The following is a 15,363-nucleotide window of genomic DNA, read 5'->3' as shown; positions in this document are numbered from 1 at the left end:
AAAAAAAAAAAAACATTAAAAAAAGAAAATCAAAACTAAAAATAAAAAGAAATAAACTAAAAACTAAAATAAATAAAAAATTAACATAAAAAGGAAAAAACTAAAAACTAACGAGAACAAAAAAAAAAAACATACGCAAGTGATCTTCATGCTATGCTTCGGTCTTAGAGTATACCAATATATCATTGATGAATACTATTACAAAGGAATTGAGGTAATCTTTAAACACTCTATTCATAAGCTCCATGAAAACCGCAGGGGCATTAGTGAGGCCAAAAGATATAACTGTAAACTTGTAATGTCCGTAGCGACTTCGGAAGGCTGTCTTAGGGATGTCTTCTTCTCTAATCCTCAATTGATGGTACCCCGATCTCAGATCTATCTTAGAGAACACAGACGCCCCTTGCAGCTGATCGAACATGTCATCTATCCTCGGAAGAGGATACTTGTTTTTGGTAGTGACCCTGTTAAGCTCTCGATAGTCTATGCACAAGCGCAGAGTCCCATCTTTCTTTTTCACGAAAAGTACAGGGGCTCCCCAGGGCGAAACGCTAGGGCGAATGAACCCCTTGTCCAAAAGCTCTTGTATTTGCTCTTTTAGTTCCTTAAGTTCAGCGAGAGCCATTCTGTACGGTGCCTTAGATATTGGTGCTGTTACAGGTTCCAGGTCAATTCCAAAATCAACCTCTCTATTACGAGGCAACCCAGGAAGGTTTTGAGGAAAAACATCTTCGAAATCCCTAACCACTGGAATTGATGAGATTGTGGGCTTGACTCCCCCATCAACAGTTACACTGGCTAGAAAGGCCCACGCCCTATTATGGATCATTTTCCTAGCCCTCAGTGCCGAGATCACCCCCGGGGTCTCCCTAGTCGACGACCCCCCTGAAAACTAGGCCCTGCCCTGAAGGATGTCTTAAGGTTACCATTCGAGACTCACAATCAATAACGGCTCAATTTGCACCTAACCAATCCATACCCAAAATAATATCAAAATCCACCATGACTAACACAATTAAGTCAGCCTCAAACTCCCATTCAGATACAGTTACCTTTGCAGCCCTAACTCTGTGAGTGACCTCAAGTAATTTCTCTGATGGTATGGATACCAAAAGGGTATTCTCTAAAGGCTCTAATTCTAACAAAGCTTGTTCAGCAAATGCAGCAGAAATAAAAGAGTTTGTAGAGCCAGAATCAAACAGAGTGAATGCCAAATGCCCATAAATGGGTAGCGTACTTGTTACCACATTGGCGGGTTCCTCAGCCATTCTGGCTGCGGTGCCATGGGCTACTGCTCGCCCCTGTTGCTGTTGTCGACCTCCTCGACCTCCCTGATACTGAGCGATAGGTCGATTTACCTCAAGTGGATTTCTGTGGGGACAATCAGCAACTCGGTGGCCTGGTTGGCTACACCCATAACATCCACGCAGGGCATAACACTCTCCCTCATGAAACCTGTTGCATCTGGGGCAAGGTGCTTTATTCTGATCCGCGGTCTGTACACGATGATCAAAACGTCCGCGGGCTCGTCTGTCAAATCTATGGCCATGTCTAATAGTTTTCCTCTTTTGACCTAAAGTTGTAGGGATAGATGGGGGCTGCAGCGATGGACTTGCCTTTCAATCGATGCATATCCATCAGTATAGCAAACTTTAAAGCAGAAGCATAATCTGGAGGATCATGAGCCACAACAAACCCTTAGATCTCATCCCTGAGGCCCGCAATAAAGCGATTGATTCGCATTTTCTCAGTACTCACAAATTCAGAAGCAAAACGTGCCAACTTGTTGAATCTATATCATAATCCTCCACTGATCTATCTTCCTGTTTCAACAAGAGGAATGCTGTAGAGTTCTGGATATCGGAAACAACCGGATAATATTTCAGAAGGAAAGCCTCTCTGAATTGCTCCCATAAAACAAGACCTTCACCAGGATTGAACGTCTTGTGGGGGGTCTTCCACCAGAAATGTGTGTCTCCATTTAGCATAAATGTCGCACAGTGCACTTGATATTCAGCGGAGCAGTTCATATACCGAAAGATTGTCTCTATTGCTTTGAACCAAGCCTCCGCTGCGACGGGGTCTATCTTACCACCCTCAAAAGATGGTGGGTTAAGTTTCTGGAAACCCCTCAGATAACGGGACTCAATTGTCACACTCTCATCACGTCTGGGGCTACGTGTCCGATTCTGTTGATTCTAATTTGCCATCAAAGTCTGTAGGATGAGAGTGGTTTGTGCCTGAGTTTCCATAGTAGACCTCATAAAGGACTCTAGGAAATCCCTAGAGTAAGCCCCCGTCTGCTCCACACCCGGTACAGTTTCCCGAGGAATTCCCTCAGGAGGGTCCGTAACCTCAGTCCTTCTTTGCCTCGGCCTGGGAGGTGGCGATGGTGGCTCTTCTGCTTCCCCAGCAGGAGGCATATCATCATCCACATCTGGGGGTAGATGTACTGGAGGTGGGATTTGTTCGACCTCAGGTAGCGGAACAACAGCGTCCTACGGGGTCTACCCCTACCCCATCCACGCGTGGCTTTGGTCTCTTGTTCTTTGGGTGACATTTTCTAACATAGATTAGGAAGAACGAGAAAAGGTCCACATGTCAGTGGATAGAATGACACACAATTTTTTTTTTCTTTTTCAGACAAGATCATAATGTTGTCAATAAATCACAGCTAGGCAAGAGGGAAGTTTAATTCTCACAATTTCCATAGAGTTTAGTCTCATGGATTTACCTTATCGTGGTAGAGCGTGTCAGCGGGCTAAGTCACAGAGGATACACGACTCTAACTAAATGTGTCTACAGAACCAATAACCCGATAGCTCTGATACCAAGTTTGTCACAACCCAGAATTTCGACGCATCGAAATTACCAGGTGTGACTCGACAGACTATGCAATGCATGAAAGTAGAAGAAAAACGAAATGCAAAAATTTCAAGTATAAAATTTCCTCGCGAGTATTAAAGCGTTCAAGTAGAAAAGAGTTACATTGTATAAAATGGAAATGAAAAAAGATCGGGGTACATGATGAAATAAATGTCAAGTACACAAAGGTAAACTAGACAGACGCCCTGGGACGACAATTCCTCTGTGACTTTCAAGCTCCCAAACACCCCCTTTGCCACGAAGTGTAAATTCACGGACCTGAGAAAAGAAAAAAAAAAGAGAAACGAGGTGAGTATAAAAATATACTCAGTAAGCAACCTACTTGTAGGCTCTTAATCGCATCCAAGTTCACGAGAGAACCACCAACTATACTCTGGACTCTAAAGTCTCAATGCTCTCAGTTCACAGATCGGGGTAGAAGGACTTAACCTTTGTAGCGGTACTCAACGTTTGAAGATGAGGTGCTCCCTCATAACTACATGTACCCCTCGTACAATCCAACTAGAATTAGTCACTGCATGGTCAACGTCCTTCCATAGGACGGAACTCATCATGCAGGTGACCTTGACCTGCCCGCATGATCAACATCTAACCATAAGACGGATCCCCATGCAGAGTAGTCGATCTACCACTGAGTAACACTTCCCTAACAAGCGTCTTGCCAAGCTCAACAGTACCACACCAGAGAGGAAAGGAAGAGTAGCACCTCCCTAACTGGCGTCTCACCTAGCTCAACAGCACCGCACCAGAGTAGGAAGGGAAGTGGAGTATACTCAAACGCTTACCAGCTACGATCGGCTAAGAGGTTCTCTCTTTACACCTCAAGGTCCTAACGTGGTTCTCTTTGTCTCAAGGGTAGGTAGATTATTGAGTTAGGGGCCCTAGTTTCCAGAATCACTCAATAAAGGCTTACAAATCCATAACAGCCAAGGGTTAAAGGGTCTCTCCCTCTAAGTGTCGGTCACGACATGGACCGTTTCGTCAGGAGGGTCCCCTATCTAAACCCCACTCGATTCCTACCAGAGTTCACCATAGGCAAAACACAACACTACAACTTATCAACCATATCATAGGTTCACGCAATCATTCAAGAGGAGTTTATGTATGAATAACAACAAATACAGCCATACAAGCTCAACGGGGCGACATCATCTATCAACACCCGGAGCGCAGATACACAAATCCTCCAGTCCACTAACATAGAATGAACAGATAAACGCAGTAGATAGATAGTCCAACAAGCAAACAAATATTGAGCACGAAATCTCATAAAGGCAGCCAGTCCAACACATATATATTCAACTTCATAAGTATAGAGGATCATTGGATGTAGCCACCTACGGGTAATCTGCTCTAGCATGCATGCAAAACCAAGTGCACCCTACAACTATTACTTCCTAAATCCATATGGTTACTTACAGTATGTTGCGTGCCTTCCTGAGCTTGATTACAGTCGTATCGGAGTCCAAAAATTACGATTTATCTATACAGAGACCTAGTTCACAGTAAAATAGGATTAGCACTGGAATCGGGACGAAAAACGGGTGAAAACAGGGCACTCACATGCCTACACGCGTTCACAAGGGACTCCTACGCGCGGGGGACTATTAGGAATTTGCCAACCAACCCCTAGTCATGAACATGACTCGACTGTCGGAGGTTTATATAACATTTTATTATGTTTATTAGCTGGTAGAACTAGGATTGAGCTCTAAAATGCATGAACCTTGTGAGATAACCTAACGAGCGTCTTGTGGGTGTGGTTAGGGGGTCTCCAACCACTCCCTAATCATGATTGAATAAGGACCAAATAGGTAGAGGAGTGTTGACAACATTGAGGGTCACAACCTCCGTTTATGATTATAATATTATGAAGCCTATTAGGGCGATGCCAACTAAAACCCTACTAGAACCATAAAGGTATGATGAGAACTATGGGTTGGAATTGACCTCGAGGACAAGTACAAAACTAAAAGCAAACTACGTAACGAGTATTTTATATAATCCATGCTATAATTCTTTTCAGATGATGCCTAGATGGAGCAGTTGAGATGAGAACGTACACAAGCTACGAGACTATATGGGTCAGGCGAAATAAGTGTCTTGGTCTCACCGATCTTTACGCTTTTTATAAATCCATTATTTTGCACCATGTCATTTTGTGTTAGTATTTTGTAGGATATGTCATGGCCTACTTTGAATGTTCTTGTGTACTTGTCTATATGTTTTTTTTTTTTTAAAAATTAATTATTGTGTATTTTCAAAATTTCACATCAGCCAACAATGATCGGTGTTCGAGTCTCTTGAAGCGAACTTTACTAGAATTTTATTTTATGTTTTGCTCTCTCCATTTCCATACACTAAAAGATATTAGAGCACAACTTGTAGTTAACATGATGCCATATATAAACCCTACCCAAATCACTTCAAACTAACTCTCTACAACATAATGACTATCAGTTTCATCGTCCCGGGACTCGACGATCTAGCTAAAACACTGGACATCCTTTAACGACGATCCCGGGAGCGGTTGGACACTTAGCCAAAGGACAGTGATCGGGTTGTGATCCCCACCACCTCAAGCTATGGCCTCCATTCTGCAGCACAATGAAAAGCAGCACGCCCATGAACGCAGTCCCTGCGTCGAGCGCGGCCGAGAGGACGTAGTTGTACTTCTGCCACCATCGCTTATGGTATCGAAAGACGAAGTAGTTGAAAATGGTACCAGTGATGAGCCAGCTAGCTATGTTTGTAGGAGTTGCTGGTGGCATCCCTGCAAAGCCATAGGATATAACTGGTATGTTTATCAATGCAATCCATTTCTTTTCGGGGAAAGCTTTACTCAATGCCCAAATGGGAACTGGAAGAACAGCTCCAATCAAGAACNCATGATGCCATATATAAACCCTACCCAAATCACTTCAAACTAACTCTCTACAACATAATGACTATCAGTTTCATCGTCCCGGGACTCGACGATCTAGCTAAAACACTGGACATCCTTTAACGACGATCCCGGGAGCGGTTGGACACTTAGCCAAAGGACAGTGATCGGGTTGTGATCCCCACCACCTCAAGCTATGGCCTCCATTCTGCAGCACAATGAAAAGCAGCACGCCCATGAACGCAGTCCCTGCGTCGAGCGCGGCCGAGAGGACGTAGTTGTACTTCTGCCACCATCGCTTATGGTATCGAAAGACGAAGTAGTTGAAAATGGTACCAGTGATGAGCCAGCTAGCTATGTTTGTAGGAGTTGCTGGTGGCATCCCTGCAAAGCCATAGGATATAACTGGTATGTTTATCAATGCAATCCATTTCTTTTCGGGGAAAGCTTTACTCAATGCCCAAATGGGAACTGGAAGAACAGCTCCAATCAAGAACAGCCACACCAAGTTTCGATACAACCCGCCCGGTCCAAACAATCGCCTCGGTCCTATTAGTCCCCAGATAACAGATGCATCAAACGTCACTCGGTATTTCGGACACGTCCATGGACTATCAGGTTGGAGAGCCTCAGTATCACAGATGTTCTCTATATTGTCTAACATCCACCAAGCAACGGCGAGGTTAATCGTCCCGGCAACGAGTGTCCCGACTAACTGAAAAAACACGAATCAGTCAAGATCGTAAACTCTCAAAAGAAACATTGAAGTTTGTTAAAAGATCACCTGGGCAGTGTACATGCATCTTGGTGGGATTTTCATGTAATGGCCAAGTTTAAGATCAGATAAGAAAGAAAGAGCATGAACTGTGCTGATTCTTCCGTAGATCTTGAAAAGTAGATTTGCTATTGGTTTTCCAGGGAGAATATAACCAATGATTAACTGTGCTATGATATCATATCCAGGTTGCTGCATAACATTTCATATGGATTTATAAGTCTTTTGTTTTAGAACGTAAACAAAGACGAGCGAGTGCTACTACTACTAATTCCCGTTCGATTACCTGGTTGGTTGTCGCTTGAATGACCCCGATTGGGAGGGTGACAATCCAAGCCATAGCGAAGGCGAATAGCATGCCCCACCACGGCAGCTGCACGATGTCCTTCCACACAATCGACATCAGAAGAGATATCACAGTGCTACCAAATAATAGGATCAAGAACCACCATTCTGGCACTTGTTTGTAGCTTTGCATCAGCTTGGCATGGATGTCCAATTTTGCATTCTTGATTGCTGTCCTGCTCTGCTTCCATATGTCCCTAGAACATTAAAAGTGCACAATCTTAGACTTGGTTTATAACTATAGTGATATATGTATTCGATCTCTAGTCTCTAAACTTAATTGTGTTTAAACACGACTTGATGTGTGAACAAATATGGGTTGATTTGACACGGAGTTACATGGGAACTTTTGAAAGAATTAGAATGACCTAAAACAAGAAACAAGAAGGTATGGCAAGAGAAGAAGAAAAAGTGAGAGAGAAGAGCATACCGGCCATGAAACAATGCGACATGTGTAAGAGTAGCAGTAAACCTGGCAAAGCCAGATCCAATGGAGAGGGCAAACAAGGGGCTAAGATAGAGCTTCCCGTAGTTATTATAAGCAGCAACATTAAGTTCAAATTCGGGAGTTAAAACCTTGGTAGTATCATATTTCTGGCCTGTTCTGGTGAAGAGCTTATTAGAGAAAATGGGGAATTTGCGGGCGTCGAAGGTGTTGAACTTCCAGTAGCAAACAGGGAGGACGATATAAATGAACATAACAAACCCAACACCCACGTTTAGAATTGAGGACCATGGCGACACCAGTGGGCTTCCATGGTAGGCCGAAATCCCAGCCCAATCAAAGCTGAAAGCACCGAGCCCAAGTCCACTTTGGCTCGACCCAATTTGCTGAGCCGTGATGCTGCGAGGCCAAACCCAACAAACCCACGAGAAGAATGATAAGATTTGTAACAAGTAACCTGGAAAAACGTAGTACACGAAGCTTGCTCCCATGAAGATCAACAAGAATTTCATCCTTGTCATCCCTTTTGATCTGTCCTCCGTCTCGTGAAGGGCTCTAAAACAGGGCAAAGAAAACAGAGCATGTCAGAGTTAAATGCTGCTAAGCCTCTGAGCTCCAAATCTGGAAAAGGGATTAAGAAAGGGTACCTAAACAGAGAAACCTGTGCCAGATTTGCAGGCCACCACATTTCAACAGGATCTACCAGGTACCTTCTCAGCATTCCAGCCCATCCATATCCCAAAATCTGAAGAACAGCCAAAGAGAAAAAGATTCAAAACAGGGGAATGTGAGAAAAGGGTCTAGATCTTATCAATTTGGATGTTTTAGAAGATGGGTGTTCATTATTTTTGAGTTAAATCGATATTCAAAGGACAAAACTTTTGAATTAGCCCTTTTTCATTCATAAAGATGCAAACCTGGGTAGTTAAGACGATGAGAAGGGCTAAGAAGAAATTCAAGCCCTGTTTATAATAAGCTTTCATGACAGTAATGGCGCCGATGGAATAGGCGTCGCCGCCGCCATAGGAGATGCCACAGTTAGCAAAAATGGTGATAATAACATGCTCCTTCATATTGAAAGGGCCAGGATTGAGACTAAACTTCCATCGAAAGAAATGGAAGTCCCTGTTTGGGAGAGTGGAGGCCATGAAGCGGCCAATTGGGAGAACAGCGATCTGCATAAGAATGGCGGAGATGGCGAGTGGCTGAGAACGGTAAGTGAAGAAAGTGTTGAGGAAAATGAGAAGGCAACAAGAAACGAGACCAAGAACCCATGATCGAAAAGTCATCACAGGAAGAGTCGGGTCGTCAGTTTCGGGCACCACCAGAGCCACCTCCTCCACCGAGCACCGTTCCTCAGAAGGAAGTTCGCCGCCGCCATTGGACATATCAGCGGCGGCGGAGGAATCTGGGTGGGGCGGGGTTTCCAAGGAGATTGAGAAGGCGTTAATGGGGAAAACAGAGAGAAAGGGAATTGAAGGAAGAAGAAGAAGAAGACGACTAGGAAGTCAAAGGGCTGATTCAGAAATGTCAGCGATGTGTTCAATANTCAAAACAGGGGAATGTGAGAAAAGGGTCTAGATCTTATCAATTTGGATGTTTTAGAAGATGGGTGTTCATTATTTTTGAGTTAAATCGATATTCAAAGGACAAAACTTTTGAATTAGCCCTTTTTCATTCATAAAGATGCAAACCTGGGTAGTTAAGACGATGAGAAGGGCTAAGAAGAAATTCAAGCCCTGTTTATAATAAGCTTTCATGACAGTAATGGCGCCGATGGAATAGGCGTCGCCGCCGCCATAGGAGATGCCACAGTTAGCAAAAATGGTGATAATAACATGCTCCTTCATATTGAAAGGGCCAGGATTGAGACTAAACTTCCATCGAAAGAAATGGAAGTCCCTGTTTGGGAGAGTGGAGGCCATGAAGCGGCCAATTGGGAGAACAGCGATCTGCATAAGAATGGCGGAGATGGCGAGTGGCTGAGAACGGTAAGTGAAGAAAGTGTTGAGGAAAATGAGAAGGCAACAAGAAACGAGACCAAGAACCCATGATCGAAAAGTCATCACAGGAAGAGTCGGGTCGTCAGTTTCGGGCACCACCAGAGCCACCTCCTCCACCGAGCACCGTTCCTCAGAAGGAAGTTCGCCGCCGCCATTGGACATATCAGCGGCGGCGGAGGAATCTGGGTGGGGCGGGGTTTCCAAGGAGATTGAGAAGGCGTTAATGGGGAAAACAGAGAGAAAGGGAATTGAAGGAAGAAGAAGAAGAAGACGACTAGGAAGTCAAAGGGCTGATTCAGAAATGTCAGCGATGTGTTCAATATTTATGCTTACTTTTTTCTTTTTACATTTTTATTTTAATTGATATGTTCGAACAATAATCTATAAATAATAGATACTATTAAGGTGAGAGTAACAAACACAAAATCGGTTTACTTAATACTTTAGAAAGTGTTAGTATTTCAAGAGTTATCATATTCATATTATAACAACTAAAAAGTAAAATTTAAAATACTCCTAAAATAAAATAGATTGTATCTAGTGGTTTAAAAAATATATTCAACACAAAATTAAAATCAATGCAATCAATGCAAGAGGCCAAAAGGAGGGTCAGCACAAAAGTCTCTTACATCGAACTCCTACGAACTTTTCTTAAAAAAATTCAAAACAATATTCCGTCCAAATTATCATATATATATATATATATATTTGTCGTTTTTAGCAGTTAATATAAAATGGCCTAATAATTATTTTGATTTATATAAAATGGTGCTCTAGGCTAAAGTGTTTGAGGGTCGTTTAGAATGTTTAGGATTACGAGACATGTCTGATCTTCTCTAAGGCAAGCGGAATAACATGTTGGGTATAGAGTATGTTAAAATGTCATCACTAGCCCAATAGGATTAAGCCCAACCATTATATTTATGACTTAGGATTTTAGGAATAAATGTAGGAAAATAATTTAGGGATTTAAGGAATAAAGTTAGGAAAATGATTTAGGTATTTTAGGAAAAACATGGAGAAATTTTAGGAATAGATTGACTACCATCTAGTATAAATACCCCTCCAGTCTACCTAGTTATCTCCCGAAGAAATACCAAGCAACACAAAGTAGTGGTTTCTACAAAGTGTCTTGTACTCTCTTCTCGATTGGTCTTAATAAAGTGTGCGAGTGTTTCCCACAGAAAGTTGTGTTCAACAATCTGGTATCAGAGCGAGGTTAGTGTCAGTTATATGATCTCTTAGAATTCTTAGTATGCTCTGTGGTTGTAGCTCTGTCTGATCTTCCACATCAGAAACGATTTCTTGAGATTAGTTGTGAGTGAGTTTCTTTTGTGTCGTGAGTAGTCTGTGACTCTGCAAGTCTTGTGTTGAAAGAGCTTGTTTGGTATTACTGAGGTATAGCCAACACGATGGTTGATTTTCAAATCGTTGGAGGAATCAAGAAACTCAACAACAACAACTACAACACGTGGGCAACATGCATGATGTCCTATTTACAAGGATATGATCTTTGGGAAATTGTTGGCGGGTGCAAAACTACGCCTTTTGAGGATGATTCTAACGGCGCCTTGCGCAAATGAAGAATCAAAGCAGGCAAAGCAATGTTTGCCTTGAAAACCACAATCAGAGAAGAGATGTTAGAGCATATTTGGGATGACAAGACACCAAAGGAAGCATGAGACACGTTCATAATATTGTTCTCAAAGAAGAATGATACGAGGCTACAACTTTTGGAGAATGAGTTGTTGTCAATTTCACAACGTGACATGACAATTGCTCAGAACTTCCACAAGGCCAAGTCGATCTGTCGAGAGATTACTGAACTAGACCCGAAGTCCGCCATTGTAGAATCTCGAATGAAGAGGATTATAATTCACGGATTGCGACCAGAATATAGAAGCTTTATTATTGCTGTACAAGGATAGCCCACTCAACCATCACTTGTAGAGTTCGAAAATTCGTTAGCCAGCCAAGAAGCCATGGCAAAACAAATAGGAGGCATCACATTGAAGGGTGAAGAAGAAGCACTCTACACAAGTGAAAGCCGGAGCAATAATAGGCCGTCTACAAAACGCGGATACAATGGTGACAAAAGAAGAAGTCACCAAGGAACTGTACAACCAGGGAGAGCTCAGAAGAACGATAACAATAACTCTAAAGGGAAAAGATTTCAGGGCATTTGCTACAATTGCGGGAAGAAGGGCCACATGTCCAGAGATTGTTGGTCCAATAAAAAATCTGTCGAAAGCAATGTGGCATACTCCAACATGGAGATGGAGGAGGAATGGGATGCAGAGGTACTGTATGCTATAGAAGAAGATGAGCTAGCACTCATGGCGATGATGGGAGACCATATCGATTATGAGAATGATTGGATCATTGATTCATGATACTCAAACCACATGATTGACGATCAAAGTGGTGCAATGGAAGAGGGGTGGCCCTTAGAGAAGGAAGTATTACCAAGCCTTGAGCAAATTGAAGAAATTTTTCTACAAAACACAGAGGAGCAAACTGACGAGATTCTTCTACAGAAGACGGGAGAGGAAACTGTACACATTTGTTTAAGTGCTGATGTGCCTGAAGATTCAAGTGACACTAGTGTTGGTGAGCAAGAAGTGACTCAACCAAGCGAACCTAGTGAAAATGAAATGACACCTCAACAACTCAAACGGTCAGAAAGAATCCAGAAGCCAAATCCAAAGTATGTTGATATAGCTATTATAGAGGACGAAGTTAAAGAGCCAGAGACGTATGTAGAAACATCACAAAATACGGCTTGGCAGCAGGCAATGGAGGAAGAAAGTATAGTGCTGGAGCAAAATCAAACTTGGGAACTAATACCAAGATCAAAAGATATCAAATCCATCTCTTGCAAGTGGGCTTACGAAATAATGTGTCCCTCGGATGGAACAATCGAAAGATACAAGACTCAACCTGTAGCTCGAGGGTTCTCTCAAGAATACAGACTAGACTATGATGAAACGTTTAGTCCAGTGGCAAAGATCACTATCGTACAAGTTTCTCCAGTACTTGCGTTCAACAAAGTATGCTCTAGGATACATGTCTCACCAGCTTTAGTGCAAGTGGGAGATTGTTGGGATTTATGCCCTAAAGCCTCGTAGTTAATTATTTAGTTTTAAACAATAATTTTTATTATTTTATTTGTAATTTAATTGTTATCCATGGTATGAAAATCCAAGGTTATTAATGTAATCTTGAACACTATGGGGTCAACATACAAAAGGATTGTGTTCAAGTAATAACCTAAGAAGTCTATAGTATATCGATAAGGTTGGGTGTCTTATCCTGGTAACACTATTGGCACGACCCACTTTGTAATCGTTACAAATGATTTGATCCAAATCATTCATGTGGAGACATGTAAGTGGGGGAATCATATACAATGAGTTTGTGTAAGACTGGACCAAGAAATATTTAATATCTCTTTAGAAATCCGTTAATTGAGAATATTAATATTTCACATGTTGATCGTATGCGACTCGATCTTAATCCTAAGTGAGTTATAAACTCTTGTGACTCCGAGGGCTTGTCCTTTAATTTACATGGGTGAGAATGACTCTTTAGCCGATTCAATATTCGTACCATTTTGGGGACTTGACCAAATAGAGAGTTGGGAACATAATATCATGAGATGGAATTCACTCCTTTCCATATAAGGAAAGTAGATGAGTTGTTCTCTTTAGTACTGATTTCGAGACTTTCACAATGGGGCTCCACCCTCTCATTTGCCCGAGAGGGACTTGGTTTATAATTGGATCATAAACAAAATGTTCATTAGAGGATCAGTGGTACTTAAGGTGAAAGATGTAATTACAAGGGTAAAACGGACTTTTGACCCTGCTGTAATTATGAACAACTCGTGAAGGATCGACTTGCTGGTAATGATTATATCAATAGACATAACTTGTCCTATAGTGCATAAGAGTACAACTATAGGTCTATATTGGAGTGACCTATAGTTAATGAATAGAGATTGATTAATTAAAGAGTTTAATTAATTAATTTTATATCATTGGAGCTTATAATCAGTAGGTCCATAAGATCCCATTTCTATCTCATAGTAACACTAAAACAGTTAATTTATTTAAAAGAAAATTTGAAGTGTTGAAATTGATATTTAATATATTAGATATATTAAATATAAAGGAGAAAATAAATTTAAGTTGAAATATCAACTTAATATTTAATTACTAGATATATTAAATAAATAAATAAAATATTTAATTTGAAGAAATTAATATTTAATATATTAGATGGGTTAAATATAAATGGAGAAAAATATATTAATTTAAACGATTTAAATTAATATTTAATATATTAGATATATTAAAAAAGAAGAATATATTTATTATATTTGATATAATTAAATATTAAATTAATTAATGTATTTTGATATCCTAAATAAAAATATATTTCAAATTTGTATGAGATTCAAATTAATTAAATATATATTAAGATATCTTATAATATCTAAATAGAATTTGTATAAGGTATTATATCATAATATATTAAATATGTAAATATTATTTGGCAGAGATTCTCCGAGAGTTCCTGTGAATATGATTTCAGGTTGAGCTAAAACATACGGATCTCCCATTTGGAGAAGGAAATTACATCCCCACAGAATTCTCGAAACTCTTCTTCTCTCAAAGAGATTTTCTTTCGAGAGGCTCCCACAAGCTTTAGCTTTGTGTTCGAGTCGTAGCAAGGAAGAACTTGTGGGATATGAGGAAGGTTTGCATGGTTGGACTACTTCAAAAAGTCTTATAAGCCAGGGTTTCTACAAAGGTAGAGTTCTTACTTTCGTATTTATTGTTTTTGTTTTAATTCATAATAAAAAATCAAAACATTCCCAATGCTTCCGCTACGTAGATGAAAAGTTTATTCCCTTCACCCCATCAATCTATGATTTTGGGTTTATCCAAAAGATTTTTCCAACCCGACTTAACCCATACAAAATTGGTTAATACAAAATCCTCAATATTTCACATTTCACGAATACATGTAATAGACGTAAATTTTTCGTTTTCATATACAAAATTGGTTAATAGACGTAAATCTATATTTTATTCTAGGATCCGCATAAAAATAGTTATGATATAATAAAATATATCACTTTTACATATTATATGAAAGGCAAAACTGAACGTAAATGAGAAAACTCCATTCATACCTAAATTAAAGCTTGAATTAACCCACCAAACCTAGTTTGAAAGTCATCTAATAGTTGGTTTGCATGAAAAAGTATTTTTCTAGATATATATATATATATATATATATATATATAATTTTTTGATATCGATAAAAGATAATAAGATAATAAGAGCTTGTTTACACGAAGCTGAGATTTCTAAATTATTGGAAGAGTTATAAAAATTCAAAACAAATGTTGCAATACTATTTAGGATTTAATTTGATGAGATTAAAAATTTAGAGTACAAATTTATAAACTTGACCGTTCATTGAATCTTTATTTTTCAAATTTCTATTTATTGATCGCTCACCAAAATTCACCTAAAATCGTGGTAGTGACCAATATGATTTTTAATGATAATTATTTTAATTTATATAAAATGGCTGTCTAGGCTAAAGTATTTGAGTGTCATCTAGAATGTCTAGGATTACGAGACATGTTTCATCTTCTCTGGGGCAAGTGAGAGAAGATGTTGGGAATAAAGTATGCTGGGGACACATGTCTCACCCGCTTTAGTGCATGTGGGAGATTGTTGGGATGTGTGCCCTAAAGCCTAGTAATTAATTATTTAGTTTTTAAGAATAATTTTTATTATTTTATTTATAATTTAATTCTGATTCCTGGTATGAAAATCCAAAGTTATTAATGTAATATTATGTCACATAGTTCAAGTAATTACCTAATTTTTGGATATCAATAAAAGATAATAAGATAATAAGAGTTGGTTTACTTCATATGTAGATTTCTAATTATTGGAAGAGTTAGATAAAAATTAAAAAACGCCAAGGTTGCAATATTATCTAA

The 15,363-nt window shown here is 39.9% G+C and overlaps 2 protein-coding genes across 4 annotated transcripts; both read right to left on the bottom strand.

The window, feature by feature from the left end:
- Positions 1-953: 953 nt before the first annotated feature.
- On the bottom strand, positions 954-2,423 carry LOC111784307. Its single transcript, XM_023665048.1, has 3 exons — positions 2,208-2,423; positions 1,776-2,120; positions 954-1,616 (listed from the first exon to the last, which is right to left on the bottom strand). The coding sequence occupies exons 1-3, from the start codon at positions 2,421-2,423 to the stop codon at positions 954-956; spliced, it is 1,224 nt and encodes a 407-aa protein (XP_023520816.1).
- Positions 2,424-5,275: 2,852 nt separating this feature from the next.
- LOC111784302 (oligopeptide transporter 3-like) lies at positions 5,276-9,614 on the bottom strand. 3 transcript variants are annotated; one of them, XM_023665040.1, is made up of 7 exons: positions 8,253-8,791; positions 7,983-8,080; positions 7,321-7,890; positions 6,832-7,087; positions 6,555-6,737; positions 6,268-6,485; positions 5,276-5,772 (listed from the first exon to the last, which is right to left on the bottom strand). In XM_023665040.1, the coding sequence occupies exons 1-7, from the start codon at positions 8,721-8,723 to the stop codon at positions 5,376-5,378; spliced, it is 2,193 nt and encodes a 730-aa protein (XP_023520808.1). In that variant the 5' UTR covers positions 8,724-8,791; the 3' UTR covers positions 5,276-5,375. The 3 variants fall into 3 exon arrangements, with proteins under 3 accessions (XP_023520808.1, XP_023520809.1, XP_023520810.1); XM_023665041.1 differs by lacking the exons at positions 5,276-5,772; positions 8,253-8,791 and adding an exon at positions 9,030-9,614 and having other exon boundaries at positions 5,788-6,485; XM_023665042.1 differs by lacking the exon at positions 5,276-5,772 and having other exon boundaries at positions 5,792-6,485; positions 8,253-8,793.
- Between the last annotated feature and the right edge of the window lie 5,749 nt (positions 9,615-15,363).

The sequence above is a fragment of the Cucurbita pepo genome, unplaced genomic scaffold, assembly GCF_002806865.2.
Source record: "Cucurbita pepo subsp. pepo cultivar mu-cu-16 unplaced genomic scaffold, ASM280686v2 Cp4.1_scaffold000183, whole genome shotgun sequence".
Classification (NCBI taxonomy): domain Eukaryota; kingdom Viridiplantae; phylum Streptophyta; class Magnoliopsida; order Cucurbitales; family Cucurbitaceae; genus Cucurbita; species Cucurbita pepo.
Note: the sequence above shows the minus strand (reverse complement) of the source record. Positions and strands in the feature narration are given on the sequence as shown.

Coding starts and splice junctions, on each gene's coding strand:
- LOC111784302 (XM_023665041.1), bottom strand. CDS start 9,500: ATGTCCAATGGCGGCGGCGAACTTCCTTCTGAGGAACGGTGCTCGGTG. Junction 7,088..7,320: donor GTCGCATTGTTTCATGGCCG/GTATGCTCTTCT, acceptor TTAATGTTCTAG/GGACATATGGAAGCAGAGCA. Junction 6,738..6,831: donor TTCAAGCGACAACCAACCAG/GTAATCGAACGG, acceptor AATGTTATGCAG/CAACCTGGATATGATATCAT.
- LOC111784307 (XM_023665048.1), bottom strand. CDS start 2,423: ATGCCTCCTGCTGGGGAAGCAGAAGAGCCACCATCGCCACCTCCCAGG. Junction 2,121..2,207: donor TCATCCTACAGACTTTGATG/GCAAATTAGAAT, acceptor AGGGGTTTCCAG/AAACTTAACCCACCATCTTT. Junction 1,617..1,775: donor TAGATTCAACAAGTTGGCAC/GTTTTGCTTCTG, acceptor ATCGATTGAAAG/GCAAGTCCATCGCTGCAGCC.